General features: G+C 26.7%; 3 protein-coding genes across 7 annotated transcripts; 1 reads left to right on the plus strand and 2 right to left on the minus strand.

Annotated features, from left to right (window-relative positions):
- Window positions 1-21: 21 nt before the first annotated feature.
- On the plus strand, window positions 22-3,637 carry LOC127071313 (adenosylhomocysteinase). Of its 2 annotated transcripts, XM_051010432.1 has the most exons (7): window positions 22-324; window positions 878-913; window positions 1,001-1,191; window positions 1,470-1,811; window positions 2,650-2,865; window positions 2,953-3,179; window positions 3,277-3,637. In XM_051010432.1, the coding sequence occupies exons 3-7, from the start codon at window positions 1,057-1,059 to the stop codon at window positions 3,572-3,574; spliced, it is 1,218 nt and encodes a 405-aa protein (XP_050866389.1). In that variant the 5' UTR covers window positions 22-324; window positions 878-913; window positions 1,001-1,056; the 3' UTR covers window positions 3,575-3,637. The 2 variants fall into 2 exon arrangements, with proteins under 2 accessions (XP_050866389.1, XP_050866387.1); XM_051010430.1 differs by lacking the exon at window positions 878-913.
- Window positions 3,638-4,585: 948 nt separating this feature from the next.
- LOC127071304 (GATOR complex protein WDR59) lies at window positions 4,586-10,720 on the minus strand. Of its 3 annotated transcripts, none has more exons than XM_051010412.1 (19): window positions 9,980-10,719; window positions 9,843-9,892; window positions 9,596-9,731; window positions 9,303-9,516; window positions 9,092-9,225; window positions 8,878-9,027; window positions 8,487-8,646; window positions 8,333-8,412; window positions 8,192-8,258; window positions 7,912-8,120; window positions 7,583-7,846; window positions 7,357-7,507; window positions 7,096-7,289; window positions 6,878-7,014; window positions 6,483-6,695; window positions 6,282-6,408; window positions 5,192-5,352; window positions 4,859-5,115; window positions 4,586-4,787 (listed from the first exon to the last, which is right to left on the minus strand). In XM_051010412.1, the coding sequence occupies exons 1-19, from the start codon at window positions 10,031-10,033 to the stop codon at window positions 4,648-4,650; spliced, it is 2,898 nt and encodes a 965-aa protein (XP_050866369.1). In that variant the 5' UTR covers window positions 10,034-10,719; the 3' UTR covers window positions 4,586-4,647. The 3 variants fall into 3 exon arrangements, with proteins under 3 accessions (XP_050866369.1, XP_050866370.1, XP_050866372.1); XM_051010413.1 differs by having other exon boundaries at window positions 4,859-5,112; window positions 9,980-10,718; XM_051010415.1 differs by lacking the exons at window positions 4,586-4,787; window positions 4,859-5,115 and adding an exon at window positions 5,768-5,805 and having other exon boundaries at window positions 5,206-5,352; window positions 9,980-10,720.
- A 4,232-nt stretch (window positions 10,721-14,952) lies between these two features.
- On the minus strand, window positions 14,953-22,923 carry LOC127071302 (ER degradation-enhancing alpha-mannosidase-like protein 3). 2 transcript variants are annotated; one of them, XM_051010410.1, is made up of 18 exons: window positions 22,025-22,923; window positions 21,918-21,963; window positions 21,743-21,843; window positions 21,554-21,593; window positions 21,368-21,480; window positions 21,115-21,268; window positions 20,894-21,022; window positions 20,656-20,827; window positions 20,426-20,583; window positions 20,262-20,366; window positions 19,813-20,157; window positions 19,562-19,723; window positions 19,396-19,494; window positions 19,013-19,330; window positions 18,724-18,937; window positions 18,530-18,642; window positions 16,763-18,131; window positions 14,953-16,672 (listed from the first exon to the last, which is right to left on the minus strand). In XM_051010410.1, the coding sequence occupies exons 1-18, from the start codon at window positions 22,144-22,146 to the stop codon at window positions 16,455-16,457; spliced, it is 3,978 nt and encodes a 1,325-aa protein (XP_050866367.1). In that variant the 5' UTR covers window positions 22,147-22,923; the 3' UTR covers window positions 14,953-16,454. The 2 variants fall into 2 exon arrangements, with proteins under 2 accessions (XP_050866367.1, XP_050866366.1); XM_051010409.1 differs by having other exon boundaries at window positions 14,953-18,131; window positions 22,025-22,922.
- Between the last annotated feature and the right edge of the window lie 21 nt (window positions 22,924-22,944).

Raw genomic sequence — 22,944 nt, forward strand, 5'->3', positions numbered from 1 at the left:
CGTACACGAATTTTTTTTCGTAAATATTTACGAACATTTTATTTTACATTAGTTTGGTATAATATAATTGGCTTGAATGTATGGTAACGAATTCCACGAAGGTAGTAGAGAAGGGGAAAACTGAAATTATTCGATCGTGTGTGGCAGTATGGAATGGTGTGCGATAGACTCAAGTTTAGTTAATTTTACTACGATTTATTGTTAATATTTCGTATTTTTAATAAATTGATTATCGTATTAATTGTTCATAATTATTCGTCTCGTTGATTAGTCGAGTTTTCAGATTTTGAAAAAATATGTCTTCAAAGCCTGCTTACAAAATTGGTAAGTAATAATACAAAAATTCGAATATTTGCTACCTTTATAAACACGTGCTCTTTTTATCATGAAACAACGATTCTTTGCAGTTATTATATAGAAATTTTAAAAATTACACTATCATAAAAGAATCTACATTCAATTTATAATTTAAATTAGAATATATATGTACAAAGTTTTATTAAATTCTTTTTTCCCCTCAATATATATATATATATATATATATATATATATATATATATATATGTTTTTTCACCATAATTATATGTTGAATTATTCTAATATATGTAATATTGAAAAGTGCATTGATTATGAATTAGAAAAAAAAATGTATGTAAACTTGTGAACTATTACACATTAAGTTGTAATATAATGTATATTTTTTTAAATTTAATTCTAATTTCTTGTATAAACAATATGTTTTCTTTTTTTTATAAATTTATATTAGAATATTTATTGTATAAATGTATATTTAGTATATCATAATATATTAGGCTGTAAATAAGATATATGTATACATAATAAATAAGGTAATTCAATTACTATTTTACAATTTCAGATATATAAAAGAAATGGAAATTTTTGCTTTATAAATGTAAAGTAGAGTTCATGATCTATAGAACTTTTTTTAAAGCGATCTGTTAACATTTTCATTGAATATTCTGTTACTTTGTTATTGCAGCTGATATATCTTTGGCTGAATGGGGTAGAAAAGAGATAACTCTAGCAGAAAATGAAATGCCTGGTCTTATAGCAATAAGACAAAAATATGGTCCATCTAAAGTACTGCAAGGAGCTCGTATTGCTGGTTGTCTTCATATGACTGTGCAAACTGCTGTTCTTATTGAAACTTTAATAGAGCTTGGAGCAAAGGTAAGCTTCAAATAAGACCAACAGTAATAATTCTTGAATATACAGATTATAATTTATATTCTAAATATTAATTTTTGCAATTCTTAGCACAATTTACTCACAAGCTGCAAATATCTTTTTTGCGTGTTACTGCAACTTCTTATCATATCAACAGTATAAACTTTGACCCTTTGATAGAATCACGATATTATAACAAATCAAGCTTTAGAATATTATAATACATAAGATATATATTTCAATAAAAATTATGTTAAAACAGATCTTTTATCGCAATTAAGGTACAATGGTCATCTTGTAACATCTTTAGTACACAAGACCATGCAGCCGCTGCTATAGCAAAAATTGGAGTACCTGTTTATGCATGGAAGGGTGAAACAGATGAAGAGTATTTATGGTGTATAGAACAGACCTTGATATTTGATGATAACAAACCTTTAAATCTAATCCTTGACGATGGTGGTGATCTTACAAATCTTGTACATACTAAATTTCCACAATATTTAAAAGATTGTCGGGGTATATCAGAGGAAACGACAACTGGAGTACATAATCTTTATCGTATGATGAAGGAGGGAACCCTCAAGGTGCCTGCAATAAATGTTAATGATTCTGTTACAAAGGTTTGTTGTACTTGTATTTAACCACTTGCACTGGCAATTATTTCATAAATGTGTATGTTAAAATGCAGCACTGTAACTCTTTATAAGGTGTCATTAGAAATGAGAAAACTCTGTAAAGTTTTATACAAAAAATTTTATGCAAATATGAATACCAATGTTTTTATTAATAATCTTGTATAGTATGGTATATTTCAAAACAGTCTTGTATATGTAGTACCACAAGGCTATATTCTGCTTTTATTTTCAGTGTTTTTTTATATCCATTTCTTAGATATAAGATTAATTTCACAATCCTCATTTTTACTTTCTTCCTTATCATCAGATATGATTCTACATCGGTTCCGAAGTGAAAAAATAGTTTCATCACGATCACAATTGCTATTACTATTTTCACTATCTATTTTAATTAATTGTTTTCTTTTTGTATTTGTTGAAATAATATCACTAAGTTCATTGTTGCTCTCCATTTTACAATATGGGTTGAAATTACTAACATAAAATAAATATATTATTTGATTTGCCTATATAGTAGTACAAGAAAATGTATAGTAAATTATAAGAATTTTAAACTACGTATATCTGTATGAGGTATTATATTGATAACTCCACACCATGGTGTACTCCGAAATTGTATTTCGACAATGATCTCAATCGATGTTCGCGCACGTCATTTTTATTTCTACAACAATTGCCTACCGAAGTGTACAAGATGTCGTTGACAATTTTGAAACAAAAACATCTCGACGTGCATGACACGTCTTTCCAACACAAGTGGTTAATATTAAAAACTTACAATAATATAATAAATTGTTCAAAACAACAATCATTTTTGTTTTAGAGTAAGTTTGATAATTTATATGGATGTAGAGAATCTTTGATTGATGGTATTAAAAGAGCAACTGATGTCATGATCGCTGGAAAAGTGTGCGTGGTAGCAGGATATGGAGATGTTGGTAAAGGATGTGCACAAAGTCTTAGAGCATTAGGTGGCCGCGTTGTTATTACAGAAATAGATCCTATAAATGCATTACAAGCAGCCATGGAAGGATATCAAGTAAATGTTAAAAATATTAACTCATTTGTCACAAATATTCCATTTTTAAAGTTTCAAAATTTTATTATAAATGCATTATTTTTTCAGGTAACTACAATGACAGAAGCATCAACAATAGGTCAAATTTATGTCACTACTACAGGATGTAAAGATATCATTTTAGGTGAACACTTTTTAAACATGCCAAATGATGCTATTGTTTGTAATATTGGACATTTCGATTGTGAAATAGATGTTGCATGGTTAGAAAAAAATGCAGTTAACAAAGTTAATATTAAGCCTCAAGTGGACAGATATACTTTAAAAAATAATAGGTAGATATTCAGTTGAATATTAAATATAAAAAGAAAAATGCAATGGAATACGACATATAATGAATATACTAAATTATTAAAAATATTTATATTCTAGACATATCATTCTACTCGCAGAAGGTCGTTTGGTTAATTTGGGATGTGCCACGGGACATTCTAGTTTTGTCATGAGTAATTCTTTTACAAATCAAGTATTAGCACAGATTGAATTATGGAGTAAATCTGGATCCTATACCATAGGCGTTCATATGTTACCAAAGAAATTAGATGAAGAAGTTGCAGCACTACATCTCAATCACCTTGGTGTAAAATTAACCAAATTGACAGCAGAACAATCTAAATACCTTGATGTTCCTATAGAAGGTCCTTATAAGCCCAACCATTACAGATACTAGCCCTTTTGTAAACATTCTCTATGTATTTGGATAAAGACAATAAAACAACATATTAATATCTTATCAATTTTTCTTAGCTAGACACATTTATACACACGCGCGCGCATACATACGTACACATATGTGTGTTTCTATTTTTTTATAAATTAAATCTTTAGAAGTAACGTTATAAAATAACTATCTATAAAAACAAATAGTTAGTTTTCAAATTTATTTTATCAATATTATATTAACAAATTACCACGCACGCGTTATAAATTATTGGATTAGTTCTTTTATATTATTGGATTAGTTTATGTACACCATAAATCCAAACAAGAAAATAAACAAATAATTTGTAACCTAATTCACAACATACAAAGGACAAAATAGTTATTTCGTTGATAAATTGAATATATTTATTATTTATTTAGTTGTCTATTATGGTTAAAAAAAAAGTTATTTATCTTCCGTATGAAGTAAATCCACTAATAAAGGTAATATACAAAATTTTGTTCATTCAAATTTTATATAAGTTTTAGTTTGTTAGATGGACATTTTTAATTGTTGGAGTGGTTTGTGGATTTAAAAATCAGAAAAAATATCATATTTTGGAAAGTGCATTACGCGAAGAAGAAGAAAGATTACGACCTATAAGAGAAGCAGAACTTGCACGAGAAAAAGCAATTCGCGATGAAAGTATAACATATCCTTTTTAATAATGTATTATACAATGTTAATATTATATATAAACATTTATTAAGTTCTTTTTTTCAGTCGAATTACAAGAGTTGGAAAAATTATTTCTTAATACATCTTTTGTTGAAAAGAATCAAGAAAATCTTGTTAATGAAGAATGAAATATTAAAAGTAATGACAATATAAAGAAAACAGTAAATATTAGTGATCTATTAAATCTGTCATTATATAATTCAAGAAATAAGGTTACAAATAGATTATGTTTATATTAATAAATTTGCACAACTCTTTGTAACAGATAGTTAATAAATTTCTCTTTTTTCTTAAAAAATATTATTTTATCATAATAACTATTATTTGTCATTGATATATACAATTTTGTTTCTTCATATTATTTACATTTTTAATAGTATAGAACTTTCTTGCAAACAACAACACCCACAGCCTGCTGGGCAAACTGTTTCATTAACAAACCAGGCTGCTAAATGTTGAGTATGTCCACCATGACCACAAAGAATGCAAAAGTTACTTGGTCCTAAAAATTATTGTATTAATATAAAATAATTAAAATAATTTTTTATTATATTATAGGAATCATACACAAACCTCTAACTGAAATATGACAGACTACACATTGAAATGTTAATCGTTTACAGTTTAAGCATTGAGGGCCTCTGCAAACTTTACCACAGATTTGACATTCACTTTGGAATTCAACACCTTTATGTATATCAACTGGCATTATGCTTACATGCTTCAGCACTTGTGCTCTTGCATCTAACAATTGCCATCTATGTAGTACCTCCGCATACGCTTTTTTGTATCCATTATAAAGTGCTGTATATTTTTCATCAAGTACTCTGCTTATAGAGATTACAGTATTTATTGTACTTTAAATTTTATAACAATTCTTATAAAGTTTAAATTCTTTATACTTACTTAATATTTTTAACAGAATCTCCAAATGTATCTTGGACAATTTTTAAATCATCTAGAGATTCAGACCATGAATTGGACCTATGTGGTTTTAAATTTGGAAAATTACATCCTTCTAATGTTGTATCTGCTAGATGAATTGTATGATATGGAGAACCGCCAGGCTAAAACATATCTTTCATTAATATATTACTTATGTTGTAGCAAAATATTTTATATCGAATTGTGTTATGTAAAAACTTTATAATAAAAAATAATCAATAATTACTAACTATATATCGCTGTTTATTAAGAATACAATTCTCTATCTGTATTCTTAATACATTCAATACATATTTGCTATGTATACATGAAATTAATGCATATGCATATAAAATATTGATTGATATTTGAATTTAAAATGTTATGTAAACACTTAAAAGAAGTAAACTCAATTTTTTTTTTCTTTTTTTTTTTTGACACTTCTACTTCAATAGTATTGATAAGAGTTAAAGACCAGTATCTTTATGATAAAGCAATCTAAGAACCAATATATTTGAAACAAACACTTTAAAACAATATTTAAAAGAAATACTTTACCTTCAATCACCACTATTGGAAGTGTTCGCAGAAAGCCTCTATAACAAAGATAATATTGTATCAGTTCTTAGACTACTCATAGTGCGAGCACATCTGTACATATACATCAAAGTAAAGAAGGATGAAATATTAAACCTAGTAATATATTAATAGTACATAATGGAGAAAAACCTTTTATAATTACATATGGTTCTTAGAATCCTTAGTCATTATACAATAAAGGAAAAAAGGAAATTTTGAATCGCATTCATACAATTTCATTATACATTATTGCAAATATAACATATAATTTAGCAATTTATTTATAGAATGACGTAGAAGTGTCAGATTTAATTCGAAATTCTGCCTTTAACTGTGATTTGTCAGAATAATAATTACTATTCATCAGATAAATAATTATTACTATTTCATCAAATATATGATTGCCGTATCACTTGTGCGTATACACAATCATTAGAAAAATATCTTAAAGTAATACTATGTTATTGTTTTTATAGACAGTGAAGTCACTTACACTGACATTAACAGATTTACTAACTATTCGTGTTTGTGTAGCATCTACATTTTCAGATCGATAACTAAATGCACAGCTCAACATACCAGCCATTTGTATGTCAGATTGATTAGCATAATGCTGAATTCTGAAGAACAAACATGAGTAGAATATATTTTTTTGTAAATATTACAAATACATTTGTTACAATATAATACTTACAAAGAATGAATTAAATTTTGTCCAAATGGATGTAAAGCCCATGGAGCAAGATCATTATCTGATGTTTGAAATAAGTTTTGTCCTATATTGGAAGAAGATTGTGATATAACAAGTGCAGCTAAACACCAAGCTTGTACTAAATCAGTTCTTTCCAATGTAGCAGCAACATTTGCATTATACTGACACATAGCTGGAATGTCTGTAATATTAATACTACAACAAAAAATAAATTTGAACTAAGTCATTGATAAGTAATATATGAAAGAATATTATGATAATTACGACATAATGATTATTATTATATATTATAATAATACCATTTAATAATTAATGTTAATAAATATGTTACATTTTTCATAAATGTCATAAAATGTTACAGTTTTTATTATACTCACATATATTTTTCTGCAAGTTCTTTACTAACAAAAAATAGAGACGAAGCTTCGTAAATTGTAACCAATGAACGATAATTTTTACAACATGGTCTATCATGTATTCTATTTGTACCATGTAAATTACGTCTTATGTTTTTCTATTAATATCAATTTTATTGTTATATTAATTTAAAAATAATATATAATACTATAAAATGTAGTGAAAAATATTAACTTACACGATCTTGAAAATAAAAAGAACTGATCGATATACCATCATTAGATGGCACATAAGTATTTGGATACATGTTCATAAAATGTTCTCCATTATTGATTCCACTTCCTAAAGCAGATAGTGCTCTAGGTGTTATGCTTTCAGGTTTTATTGAAGATCTTCTTGGATATGAAGAACGACCAAAACATACAAGTATACCTGGAAAAGTATTAGTATTATAAATGATCTCAGAATATTATTAAATGTTTATAACATGCCTACAAACCCACACAACAAAATTTGGCACCAGATGTTCGAGGAAATGGTATATATGCATCTTGATAACTAGTACACATATTAGAAGAATTTAAAAAATTTGCATTATCCTGTATATAATAATCTAGATGATTGGTTTCATTTTCATCTTTTTTACATATCTATAAATAATATCAAGAATATAAAATAATATAGTCAAAATATTAGAATACAAAATAACACCATAAGTTATTTACTTGTTCCAACGTTATAATCAATTGTCTAAGACATGGTTCTAAACAGGACCGATTTTTTCTGACGCGTTGTTGAGCAGTTTGTTTTAAAACTTTCAATAACTTTGCCATTGTTGCATTATCAATGCTTGTTCCAGGACAAAATTGGAATGTAGGTTGTGCATTGTATGGATAGTTTCTAGGAAAATTTACTTTAAGTATTACGTTATAATTAGTGTTACATGCTGTAACAGTACAGCTTCGTTCACTTGCGTCCATAGTATTTACCTAAATAGTTAAATAATTATAAAGACAATAATAAGTTCTATTATATTCATTTTAAACTATGTTACCTCTATATTTGGTATGTTCATGTTTATTAAAGAAAATTCTTGTTGTAATGTCTTGGGTTGTGTAGGTGATGATATATCCTTTGTATTTTCAGAAAATGTACTTAATTCTGTACTCGATGTAGAATCATCAACTTTTGTTTCTATATAATTCGTTTCCTGGTTATTCTGCGCATCATTTATTTGAAGTTGTTGAATTGATTGCAAAGAACCTATAATATTGTTTACATAAACTTTGTGATATCTTAACAGAACTGAAAATATATAATTAATTTAAACTTACTTAATGCATTATCTTTTCCATATTGGGAAAAAACAGACGCGTTATCGTCACTGTCATGTCCACATAACTAAAACATTATGTTACAAATTTCTTGTTCACTTCACGAATATTCCATTACTGCATGTTCTATAATTATCTTACCTTTTTTAAAAAAGGATCAATTTTAAATATTCTTAAACATTGATCCTTTGACCACGTAATTAATTCATAGTCAGTGTTCTCTGTGTACAGATTAATTGAAAGAGGGAGAAAGATTTCCTTAATTATTAACATTGTTTAAAATACTAAGTAATACCTAATTTTTTATGTCGCCATTGGAACTCTAAGACAACATCAGTATGTCCTACGAAAGTATATATAGGTGTGCTAAGATTTGATGTATTCCATAATAAAAGGCTATTTTCTCCTCGTCTTAACTGTGGTACTACAATCGTTACTAATCCTTCTCCAAAAGGCTAGAAAATCAACACTTTAATATATTAAATATAAAATTAAATGTATTTTATATATTATTATAAAATGCTTATATTATGACCCTTTTCTATTTTTAGATAAGATATTTTACATATTTAATTTGCTCATTTAATGCTGTAGATTTAACATCCAAAGATAAAATGAAATATTATCTCATCAAAAAATGCAAAAGTAAAACGTGAATGTAAAATTATATATTCAAGTTTACTTACTGTATATCTCGCTCTCCATACAGGAGAATTTGTTGTTAAGATATTCTCTGCTTTTTTTGGATTGCCAATATCAAAAATTTTAACTGTACAATCTTGACTAGATGTTGCTAATTGAGTTTGACTAAATGGACACCAATCCAAACCATGTATCTAAAGTATTATAAGATTTTATTAATTATAGAAGAAACTGGTATATAGAAATACTAAAAACAACCTTTGTTAAATGAGCTGCTATATATTGAACAGGACTGTTTCCTTTACGTTGATCCCATATTTTAATATCTCCATCATGAGTAGTAGCCAATGTGTAAGGTGATAAACCATTCCAACGTACTTGTGAAGATCCCGCTATATTAAAAATATTTATAAAATACAAAAGTTCACATATTTCACTCTAGAAACATATATTATTTATTTTGCTTTACCAACTGCTGATAAAGATAAACAAGGTCTTCGTTGATCTCTTATGTCCCAAATATGTATAAAAGTATCAATACTACAAGAAGCTATAATGTCAGGTTCTTTTGGATGCCAATTTATATCATTAACTACACGGGTATGTGCTTTAAGACCATAAATAGTTTGTAGCTCATATCCACTACTTGCTGCAAGGCTTAATATTTCTATACGAGTATTACTCTGAAAAGAACAAATATTATTTTAAAAAAATAAATACAATTATTTAGTAACGGTAAATCCATCAAATATAACGTCTTACTGATATTGCACATAAATGACAATTTAATGGTGTAGGATTCCATTCTGCAGAACCTACTTCATATTTACTTTGTCGTTGAAACTTTCGTAAAGTTTCCTTGCATTCATCCAACTGTTTTATGGCAAAATATCTACGACTATAGAACATAGAAATTTTATAATAATTTCATAATAATAAGTTAATAAATTCGTAAATATATATATATATATATATATATATATATATATATATATATATACACACATACCCAGCTAGTAAAACATAATTGCCAGTTGCATCTATGGCCATAGTATTAGCCTAAAATCAATAATAGATATAAGAACTTTGTTTCATTATTTAATTGTATTTATTTTTTTTAAATAAATTGTGTGATGTTCCATATACCTGTAAGTCACGGTGCTCCGTAACCACATAGTCATTGCTCCAACGTTTTGACATTTTACAAATAAATACAAATGCTTGTCAACATTCTGTAATAAGGTTAGACAAATTTAAAATACGTCAAATTGTACGTATGTAGCAAGAAACTTATTCTATGGATCTAGTTATATTCAAATTATCAAAGTAATATTAAATTGGAAAAAAAATAAAAGAAAATAAAAGTTTCAATTCATCATTTGCTTGTTGCATAAGATTCAAAATATAAATGCAATTAAAGTAAAAATCAGGGCCTATATATGTAAGTATAATTTAGAAAGACACTTCCATGGACAATAGCTTAGTTCATTCTGTAATTTAGGTGGTAACCTTGACTGTTTCGTTTTTGATTTCTCAACATTGGTACTACCGGATTGGTAAGTGTACATTGTTTAATCGTGACCAATCGGTTAACGAGATTATGAGAGCTTTCGTGGTTGTGTGTGTGTATGGTTAGTGTACACAAGAAAATATATGTGGAATACAATTTCTTTTTATAAACAACTTTCTTCCATTCAGTTTGTTTCTAGCTGTTTAGGGAAAGTCGGTTTTAGTCCTTATTTCTCTATTACTTAACTTATTAAAAAAAGATATTTGTGTAAATATTCAAAAATAGTAATGCACTTTTTTACTTTTTCCGTCAAATATATCTTCAGTTGCTGTATTAATCGCCACATGTTTTTTCACATGATTGCGTATTCTATGGTAAAAATATCAGATTCTAAAAGATAAAGAAATAAATGTTAGATAATCGTTTTCTATTTCTTATTTAGTAAATTGTGATTGACCAATGTATATTTTATGTTTTTACTGCGGAAAACACAATCCATCTTTTATATTGATGCATTTTATTTAATTATTCCATCTATGTTATGGATTTAACTTTGTAGCGGCATTAGTTCTTTTGAATTCGATTAAAACAATTTGTTAACGTACTTAAAATTTAGTTACTTGTAAAAACTGCAAACATTTTTAAGACATTTAATAACTTTTTAACATTTTATGCAAACTCTCCCTCTCCCTCTTTATAATATGTGTGTGTGTATATAATATTTAAATATTAAGAGTATTTAAATATTAAATATTTAAATACGATTATTGCATAAGTGAATGTAATAATGTATGATGTGTTATTCTGATTTCCTGATTCGCAAAAAAGAAAAAGAAAGGTTTCCAATATGTTATAAAGCATTTAACAAGTTCCTTTAATTTTAATATAAAATATTATAATAATATAATACACTGCAACAAAGAGATAGCGTACTCCTAAATATTGCTATTTCTTAAATGTAACGAAACTTGATCTTCTCGTATATATATCTCGATAAAGTTCCAAAATTGCTTTTATTGGTAAAATTAAATGGACGTTAAAGATTCAGAGTGAATCAAAATGTAAACAAGAGCGGTTACTAATGTGACAAGATAATAACACAGTCTCAAGATTTTTTTTTTGCGGTTGAAATTAAATCAAACCATCAGGTTTTCATTTCGTGTACTGTATTATTGTACGTTTAATATTGTGTATGTTTATTGTCGTTTTTTATTGATCATTATTTTTATTTCACCATAGGTAGTAACAAACTCTTATCCGACGTACAAATAAAAACTGTTTTGGTGCTACACAAAGAGAACTACTCCATTTTTAAAATTGCACGTGTTATACATCACAGCAGGAAAGTAGTGTATAATTTATTAAAAAATCTAAAAGCATATAGTGAAAAGAAGTTTTGGTCAATTGAAAATAAGCAATCGCGGAAAATGTACGATTTTAAAAGAAACTTCGAATTCTTCGGAAACAGCATGACAAATCGACAAAGCAGCTGAGGTACATACAAATATTCGTATTGTGCAACGAATAATAAAAGAATGTCCTCACTTGATTTGAATGAAATTGAAAAAGAATGGTGGTTAAAATTTTAAATTCACATAAACCATATGTACATTGAAGAAAAATGGCGTAATGTTATTTTTAGTCATGAGAAATGATTTAATTTAAAAGAGCCAGATGGTTTTTCACACTATTTTCATGACTTGCGGAAAGAGAACACAGGTGACAAAGGGGTAATGATTTGAATCAGAATTGAATAAAAGGAGCAATTGAAATAAAATTTATAAACAAAACTATGAATAGAAAGTTACATAAATTTACTAAATGAATAATTAAGTAAATTTGGATAAACAATTTCCGATGAATTATATTTCTATAAAACAGTGCAGGCATACATATGGCAAAATATATTCATATAAAATAATATATTTGAGCAAAAGAGATAGTTGTTCTAAAGCGCGCAATAAGATCACAGAATCTTAACATAATTAAAAATTATTAGGCAGAACTTGCAAGAAATGTTTATGAAAATAGAACACAATTTCAATATTTTGCAGATTTGAAAAATGCATATTGAATAAAAATGAACAAAAATACAACCAACATATATTAAAAAATTATTTAAGTCAATCCTAAAATGTATGTTGGCTATTTTAGCAAACAAGAAAGAATACACAAAATATTAAAAATTATATTATATATTTTATTATATTATTTTGCGTACTTAAATCATTTATATATATGCCATCATTTTATCATTTGTTTTTTTTATATATTTTTATTTATATAAACAAAAGGATTTTTTTTTATCTTTTTGTTTTTAATAGTGTATTTTATAATAGAAATGTATAAATATCAAGAGTATATTTGTTATATTCAAATAATGAAAACATTGAATTTTTGGGTTATACCATTTTTTTGTTGTGGAATATATGTGCATATACATTTATATATTACATATATAAACAGAACGATATAAAAATAATATCTCCTTTTTACTTTGTTGAAAGATTTGTTGAAAATATGCAAATAAGATATATATCTTTTATTAAATACTACTTAAAACTATATCAATTTGTCTGAAGTTTACTTGCTGAAAAAAAAAGACCAGAAAAGTATAACAATGATGATAGTATTTCTGAATGAAATATATAAAGGCATTGATTATTCTCTGAGTAAATATAAATTCTGACTTACTTTAAATTATGATAGTCTTATCATTTATTTTATTTTCTAATTCTATTATAGTTTTATCTAAAATCCTTTATATCGTCCATAAAGCATATTGTAGTTGCTGCTATCGCATTTCCAAAGAATCCATCAAACATTGTATTCTATATGTCTAATCCTTTAATAAAATTATGTGGAACATTTTTAATTATATTCTGATTAAAAAATCTTTCTCTTCTTTAGTTCGTATCAGGCATTTTCTATTACTAAAATAAATCTCTGGTCTTTTGATTATATGGTTAGTTAATTCATTCATGTTTTTCACATTATCTATAATATTCTTTAATTCATTTGAATCAAAAGAATTTTTTATGTCTAGTATAACAAATATAACACGTATTATTTCTTTGGTTGGCCTTTCGTAGATCTGCTTTATTGTATTTGTAACAATTCTCAAAGCATTCATTGATGATCTTCCTTCCTTATAATTACATTGTATTTAGGAAAGTACACTACTGTTTTTGGTTAGAGACATTAATCTACCAAGGATAAATTTTCCACAGAAATGTACAACAGCTATATATAGGAATTTGTAAGAAAATGCTTCCAAAGGATCTGTAGGAATCAAAACTAGAAGTTGTTTCTTCCAAGTATCCAGAAAAGTTCTACAATGCCAAAAAATATTGTACATTACATATAATACTTCTGGGTATTTTCCTATCATAGCTTTTAAAGTTTCATCAGGGATACCATCATACTTTATCACTTTGCGTATCTTGCAGATCTCTATATTTGCTGTGCACAGTTCATTCTCCTCAAAATTCTTATTATCTTCTATCCAGATGGTTCTTTTTTTCTGTGGAAGGAGTTCATTTGCAATCTCAATGAACTTTTCTTTTTCTATATTTTGAATATCATACTGTAGTATTCCAAGCTATCTTATTATTTTATATGGCTGATTGCAAAAATTACTATCCATCTCCTTGTATGCCTTTTCCCAACAATTATTTTTGCCAATCTTTATGTCACTCTAAAATTTTTCTTCACTTTCTATATGCTTTTATTAGAATAGCTTTGCTCTGAATTTTTACATCTCTGTATCTTCCTTCTACTGGTAATACATATATTTTTTAACTTCTCTATCTCTTCTATTCACCAAAATGATTGTTTCCTGATATTTTTCATTTGATACGGCATATCTATTTTACATATTGCATGTATTTATGTTCGTCTTCTTTGTGCTCATTATTTCTCTATCTGCTCTTTTATTTAATAATATTATCATATTAACGTAAACTACACGTAGCACGTTTAAAATTCAAACAACACTAACCATCTCTATCCTAGTAAAAAGTTCTTTAAAAAACTTTTAAATCTGAACATTTGTTGATGCTATAGCCCCCTATCACAAATCTCTAGTTTTTTCAAAATAATCCAAGTGTATTATAAATATATTCTTATAAATGATTAATCACGAAACTAAAGATCTTAAGATTCAATTTATAATAAATTTAGCTAATAGTTATATTCATTTATAGATTGTACTATAAATAAATCAAATAAAGATTATTGAGTTTTAATTTTTTGAATATGGTATATTTAATTGTGTATTATTGAAGTACGAAATCTCAAATGATAATATGAATATAGCAATTAGAAAAATCTCTCTCTCATTACTATATTTTATAGTATTATATTAAACGTGACTAGACGTTGATATATTTCTTTACAAAATGAATATTTTTTTATTTCAATAAAATTATAAAAGTTTAACTTCTAAATACAGACAGTTTTTAGTACTGTCTTAAAACATTAAATTTATTCAATTTATATTTACATATTCATTTAATATATGAAATTTCACAATGCATATAGTTTTTCTTATGATTTCACTTAAAAGAACACACAAATTTAAGTACAGGTAATCAACATACACAAAGTATTAGATTATACAATATAATGTTCTATTTACTTTATGTACAATAAAATATATGTGTAAAAATGTCTTGGCATTTTACATGCATTGTGTCACTTTACTATTAGAACACAAATATATGATACTAAAGTGAAACTTTCATTATTTACATTTTTTGTGGAATTCATCCATGGTGTGTATGTGTGTGTATATTCAATATACACATATGAATTATATGAAATTAAAATTGATGTAAAAATTTTGTGCATTTTTTATAAAACAAAAATAAAACTGCCAAAAAGCTGTGCTTTTTATACTGCATTGTTTTACATAAATTTTATCAATAAAGAAATCATATAAATGCAGTCGAACAAATCTATATTATCATTTTATGAATATTTTTATAATCAGCTATTCTTTAATTAACCTTGAGATGGTATGCTTCTTTATATTATATACTACATACAATTTACTATACACACTTATGTACATTTAAAACACATAATTATTACAATTAAATTATAATTTTTACATTGCCATATATTATACAATTAATTGAATTTTTATAACTTTGATAAGTGATTTTCAAATTTAGAACATATTTTGAAAGTAATACTTTTACTTTTAATATATATGAAATTAATTAATTTATGCAAATTCATGTGATCACATGTTTTGTTTTTACATCAAATATCATTTTTTCTGGCTCACAATGTAATTTGATAATAGGTAACACAAATACTCTAATGTCGTAAAACACATACAAATGAAAGATACTATTAGAATTCTTAAATCTTTGTTTTTAACATTAAATAATAATATTTAATAATTAGACTTTTAAATTTAGTATTTTTAGCGAAAATATAATAAATGGAAAGATATAAAAAGTTATAATATTCATTAGATTGTCAATTTACGAAATATTCTCTTATTTCCATATCATAATTAGTATTGGAAAACATGGCACATATTTAAAGTAGAAAGTACTGATGTTAGGGCAATAACAAACATTAATATTTTCAGGAGTAATAGAAAATACAATATTCATGTACTATAAAGTGCACGAAAACTATGCTCTAATTATATAATATATAAAATGTACATCCGTTAGAGCCTTTACTTCATATCCTTCTCACAATCACATTAGTCTAATTTCCTATGTATATACGCTATATTCTCTAATAAAACGCGTATAAACATGCATCTCAACAATATATCTTTTTCCTCCCCTCATGCTTTCATTTCACAATACATTATACATTCATTCTAAGCACCAGTTTTTTTATAATTTGAAAGTTTTTGTAAATCCAGAGTATCACTGAATTGTAACTTGTTCACTGAGTTTTTTTTATTATATAATTATATATAATTATATATAATACATTTGGTAAATATAAAAACTTTGAAACTCATTGCACCTAAATTGTTTGCAAAAATATTAGGTGCATTATCAATAAGCTTTGTTGCAAGTAGAAGTTGATTTTCTCTGTTACAATAATTATAATTTGCCTAAATATGGAAAATCATTATTATAATTCATCATCGATATGTTTTATCTTATATTTGTTATTATCATTTTTCCTACTTTTAAAATTGATAGTATGATCTTCCTTATATTTTAAATCACTTTCTTCTTTTAGGTTATATTTTGTATTAGACAATCTTGCCTTTTGATGAAATTCTGTAAAAAATTTCGATTTTTCTTCATCGGATGCCCATATAGGTTTTTTAAATTCTTCTAATAGATCTGTAGATATGACATTATTGTTACTTTTTTTTTTGGTGTTTTGTTTATTGGTTAATTTATTTTTATTATTACTATTTTTAATTTTATTACCAATTCCTTCATGAATCTCTTGTAATATTTTTTGAATTTCATCTTGTGATACAGATTCTGTTACATAAGACTTCATCGTACCTTTAGAAATAGGAAATAAAAGATTACCATCATTAAATGAAGCTTTTTTATATGAAGTTTCTGTTGAACTTTCTTTATTTTGAGCTGTCTTATCTATAGTATCTACATTGTTTTGTTGTGTTATGTCTAAAGATACTAATTCTTTTTCTTCTATATTTTCAATTTTATTTTTCATACTCTCATTTTTGCTTTGTTTTAAAACATCAGATTGTATCGACATTTTGTCTGATTCAGTAGTAATAATTTCATTTTCATTATTTTTAATCTCTATATAATTAGAAATATTAGATTCATCTTCATACTCTTGTAAAGTATTTTGTTCAGTATTTTTGTTAACTTTCTCTATCTCTGTCCATATAAAATTTTCAAAACTTTCATACTTTTTATCATAATCTTTATTTTCATCCAACAATTTAAATAGATCTTTTGTATTAATTTCAGGATTACTTTCATTGTTATCATTTGTGAAATCTACCTCTTGTATTAATGCAACATACGCACGTTGCAGTTTTAAAAATTCAGGATCTTTATTCCCATCAAATTTTTCTACATTTTTTTGCCAATCATCCATTAATATTTCTTGATATATATTTTTCACAATTTTACCAACATGATCTAAAAGATCTAAATGTTGTTTAATGATTTTATCATCTCCATCAAATATTTCTTTTAGTAAATGTCGTAAAACAATGTATTCATTAATTTGTCGTATATCAAATCTTGAGATCTTTATAAATGGTGTTAAACTTGGCATTGTGGATCTTATTTCTTTGAGTTTTGTTGAAATTTCTTTCAAATATAAGACAGTAAGATCCATTTTTGTAAGTAAATGTTGTTTTAATATTTTTTGTTTATTAGAATCCATAAGTTGACCAATCGATGGATTTGGTTCAACTTCAGTTAATTCTTTTAAAAACCATAAAACTTTTTGTTTCAAACTTGCTGCATTGAATACATTTTTATCCACACCTTGCTCTGTCATTATCCAGTTATAATAACTTGTCAATAAGAAAGTCCTAATATATAATCCAGTTCTTTGATCAGATCCAATGTATATTTGATTTAAAAATACTTCTTTTAATTGTTGCCATTGTTTCTCTAGCGAAGTTGTTGTTTCTGAATTTACTATGTGAATAAGTGGTACATTTGGTTTAACTGTAATCCTTATCTCTCCTCCAAGCGAATCTTTAATAATTTGTGCAGAAAAATGATGAAACTCAATAGTGTCCTGTTGCTCATTTTCAGAATTAGAAATTATATCTTCATGTAAATCATTATTTACAGTACTCTGTTAAAATAAAAATAAAATTTCTTTTTATTTTATTTATATGATATAAAACAAATATAATGCTGAGAAATTGTATGCAATAGCGGATTTAGACAGTATATGAATTAGCGGCACAGACAGTGGAGACGGTCGTCTATATGAATTTATATTATATAATAAATTTAATTGAATATCTGATGATCAGTATATAATTTTTCTTTCTATATTTGTTACTATAATCTAATGTAGATATTTCTCACTTTATCATTTGTATGAACAGTTAAAACGAAAAAATATATATTTTACATTGATTTGAAAATATATTGCAATTGATTTGTTTTAATGGGACTAAAAATTTGCATCGATTTAGGTCCTTTAAAGGCTAAATCCGCGAGTGATTATATGATATCAAGACAAACCTGTGATGTTATTTGCTGAGTGAATAGAGATTTTAAAGAACCTTTTAATTGCTCAAACATTGATAAGTCAGTAGGTGCTTTTAGCTGAACTTCATCCTTTGAAAAAAAGTTTCCTACCGATTTGAATAAATATTTATAATTATATATATATATAATGTTTTAATATTTATATTCTTTTAAATAAACGTTCTTACCAATGGTAACGGTAAGTTCACCTCCACTTGCACTAATAGATTTAATCAATTCAACAGCTTCTACATTAAAAAGGAACACAACAGGTATTGTCACATCATCTACTTCTTTCTCATCACCAGACATAGCGAATATTGGAGATGTTGCTGCACTGGTACCAGCTACATTGTCTAATACTATTCCTGCTATAGCACCAGCTTTTTGAATTCTTCGAGCCTGTGTGAATTTATTTAATACATATATAAACTGACACTTATTTTTTTATTACTCAGATAATTATAAAAATCTTACCTTTTCCATGAACATACAATCGCCACGATTCATGATCACTATTTTATTTATCAATTTGTCTGTATTAAGAAGATCTGTACAAGCTGCAAGAGGATATGTGAATACAACTTTCCCAGTAACTTTATTAAAACTATGTAATTCAGGACCAAAATGTGCTGGTCCAGCTAAAAGTGTAACTTTTTGTGGCGGATAAGTTTTAGGTTTTATAAATGTAACTGCTTGTGGCTTAGTTTCCGTTTGTTGCGACTGAGTTATACTAAGCTCAACCATTTCTTGCATAAATAATAATCCTTCTTCAGAATCTTGTGGAGTTTTTGCCTTGAAAAAGTAATATTTTTATTACAAAATGAATATCATTTTAACTTATATAAAACAGAAATTACATTAGAAAACGTATGCAATAGCTGTACTCTTCCATCTGCTAATGTTAAAGTTGTTATACCCATTTCACTCAACATTTTCAAATGTTCCAAATTATTAGCCTGAAATAAAAATTTAAATTTATTTATTTTGAAATAATAATACAATATAAAAACAGTATAAATTTACTTGAAATTGGGATGCACTTAATCTTCTTTTTATAGGACGTCTTGGACAAACATCTTCCACCATGTTTCTTAATGGTTGTCTAACTGATGCTGGGAATAAATGTAAACTATTGGGACATGTCCGATCAAATTCATCTACTTGAACAGAATCTCGTTCAAAGTCCTAATGATATTTTAAAAATGCAAGTAATCTACATTGAATTAATGGAAAATATTTACTGATCATATTTATAAGTTTTGTTAAAAACTTACAAAAGAAACATTTGTTCTTATTGAAGCTAATGTCAGTGGTAGTAAATGACCTTCAGTTGTAAAAATAAATTCATCCAGATCTAAGACTAAGTCAGATGGTTCCACAAATAACAGATATAGGTATTTCAATGTTTCGGATAACACGAAACTGTCCATAGTATCGGCATGTTTATTAGTCCTAACATCCGATACAGCAGCATAACCACACGATACTCTAGCGTATGTTTGGAGACTCTTGAGTACTTTACGTCCAACTCCCAAATAGTAATGATCGCCTGTTGCACGGTATAGAAAATATGTTGATTCTAAAAATTCTGGTCTCAATGGATGATGTCCCCAATGTACCTAATTGAATTGGGTGGAAAATAAATCGCATTACAATGTTATAAATATAATAATTATACAGACATATGTCATAAATCAGATATATTTATTATCGTATTATGTACCTGAAAATCAGTAGTAAAAGCTTCTGGTATAAAGTTATGTCTTTGCATAACTTGATAAAGCATCTCGTGTGTTTCCACTGCAGGCTTAATGTCTCCTTTTAACACCTGCAAAAAGCAATGTAAAATAGATTGTGATATAAAATTGATAAAGATTCTATACGTACTTGTAAACCAGGCCAAAAAGCTAATAAAGCATCCATGAAATTTTTTGAATTCGTATTTGGTCTATGCATATGTACATCTAATAACATTGGACCTTGACTCACATATTTCATGATAGCTTGATAGTGTTTATTAAAACGTCCCAAGTATTTTTCATCCCCTATATAATAGTAAATTCTTACTTATGGCTGATATTAATAAAAATATTGGTAAAAGGATATAAAGTTTATACCTAATAAAATATAAGCCTTTAGACAGTACTCATAGTAGGAGTCTATACCTGCTCCTACACCAGAATCTCTACGTACCCAGTCACCCGAATTTACATTCAATACCGAACCCATTAAATCAGTTCCTCTATGACGCATTTTCCATAATACGTCCATTGCTTTTTGTGCTTTTTCCTGTATAAAATATATATAGAAAATTAATTACTGTAAGCTATTTTAATAATGTCAGAAAAACTATACCTCAAAAATTGATTCTCCAGTTAATCTTGATAAGGCAGCCATTTCTAATATCATGCTACCTGCACAAGCAGTACATGTCTCTCTTGATACTTCCGTGGGAACTCCCTTCATACCATATTTTAAATTAATCTAAATAAAAAGATTATATATTGTTATACGTTCACATATAGAAATAACTTTTATAGAACAACATTAAGTAATCAAATAGAAAGGTATATTACTCTGCCATAAGGTATTCCAGTAGATGTATTGAATGCAGGTAAGAATCTGTATCCTAAATCTTTAGCTAGATCTAGTAATTGGCCTCTATACCATGGCATTATGTCAGCTCTTTGTTGCAAATATTCAGCTAATATGTGACCACTTAAAAGACCTCTATTAAGAATACATTAAAATATTGTTATTAAAATAATATTAACTATATGCGAGTAGGTAAAATAAACCTGATTTAAAACTTAATTTAAACTTAATTACCCAAGCATTCTGATATTAGTTTCAAATAGAGACACTATTACATCTGTATCGAAGCTGACATCTCTAGCAACAAGCTTTACTGCATTTTCAAATTCTTCCAAATCACCTAACACCTATAACATTAGTACCTTAATGTGAGCGTATTCAATATTTTTAAATTATTCTTATATTAATAGTGATTCTTACCACAAGTGTATCTAAGGTATCCACTAAGGTGAGGGAAAAACTGCAAGCATATATAAAAAAAGTTAATAAACCAAAAAATTTATTAAAAAAAAACTATTGTATGTTACCATTTTTTACTATAGATAAAAAGTAATATTCTTTTATCTAAAAAATGTAAAATATAATATATATTTAAATATACATTCTTACTTTCCTAATGTAGAATCAATATCACCCCTATTTGGCTCTGATCCTCTATATCGCCCCTTACAGCTTAATGGCATTAATTCATCTGCAGGATAGGCATTTTCCTATAATTTTTCCAAAAAATGATTAAATGTCATCTAATTGTTAGAAAATTATAATTAAATATAACATTATTTACCATATACGCATTATAAGCATGATAAAACATATCCCTTGCTTCATCCCTAAAAATAATATAAAGTTATTAAAAATAATAAATAATAGTTGAAGGTTTATTATACATACTTCAATGCTTCACGTTCTTCTTTACTCATATAATCTAGTTGATCATCATCGGATGTAGCCATTACTGCATTTATGCTACATCCGAACATCAGCAATCCAAATAAAAGAGAATCACGAGCCATTCTTCATAAAAAAAATATGTTCCTTTTTATTTGTCAAGATGTCATATCTATGGTTAAGCATAACATTTTTCAAAAGTACTTTAATCGATCCACTTCATCCAACAAAATTTTATTATTATTAACACAATTTCAACAAAATATTACTATACGAATCTTTGCTCAGGATTTTTTTAATGGTTCTTTGTTGTATAATTTTTATACACATAAGCCATTGTTCAGTGAATTTAAAGATGTCACTAATGGAAGATAATGTAACATATTTGTATTAATATATGAAACAAGTAAAGAAAAAGGAGAGGAAGCACCGATGATCAACTTTTGCACACGTAGATCATAAAGGTTTTTGGTTATATCCCGAAAAATTTGAAAATTCATCAAAATCTGATTAAGGAACCTATATCACAAGCAGAATAATAAGAAAGATAAAAAAGTGCTAATGACAGTTGATCACGCATTTTTATCAAGGCCAGATGATGTGGCCTCCGTTAGTTTGTTCAAAGTCTTCCACTTTGCAGCACTGTTCGTACCACCCATATGTTTCGACATGTCATGTTTTTAAGGGTTCATTAAATGGTCTATTATTCTGTCATTACGACAGCAACCTTATTTAATATAAAAAAAACAAGATATTTCGCGCATCGATCTTTCTTTATTTGCATTATGTTTATTATTAAGATCAACGTTTTTCTTGATGAACTAACCTCTCATAACGAGAGTTAACTCCTACAATAGAAACAATCACGTGATTCGGACAAAAATTCATGGCGGTCTTTGATGTTGTCTTTTGAATTTTCACAC

Source organism: Vespula vulgaris, chromosome 21 (genome assembly GCF_905475345.1).
Source record: "Vespula vulgaris chromosome 21, iyVesVulg1.1, whole genome shotgun sequence".
In the NCBI taxonomy this organism is placed as follows: domain Eukaryota; kingdom Metazoa; phylum Arthropoda; class Insecta; order Hymenoptera; family Vespidae; genus Vespula; species Vespula vulgaris.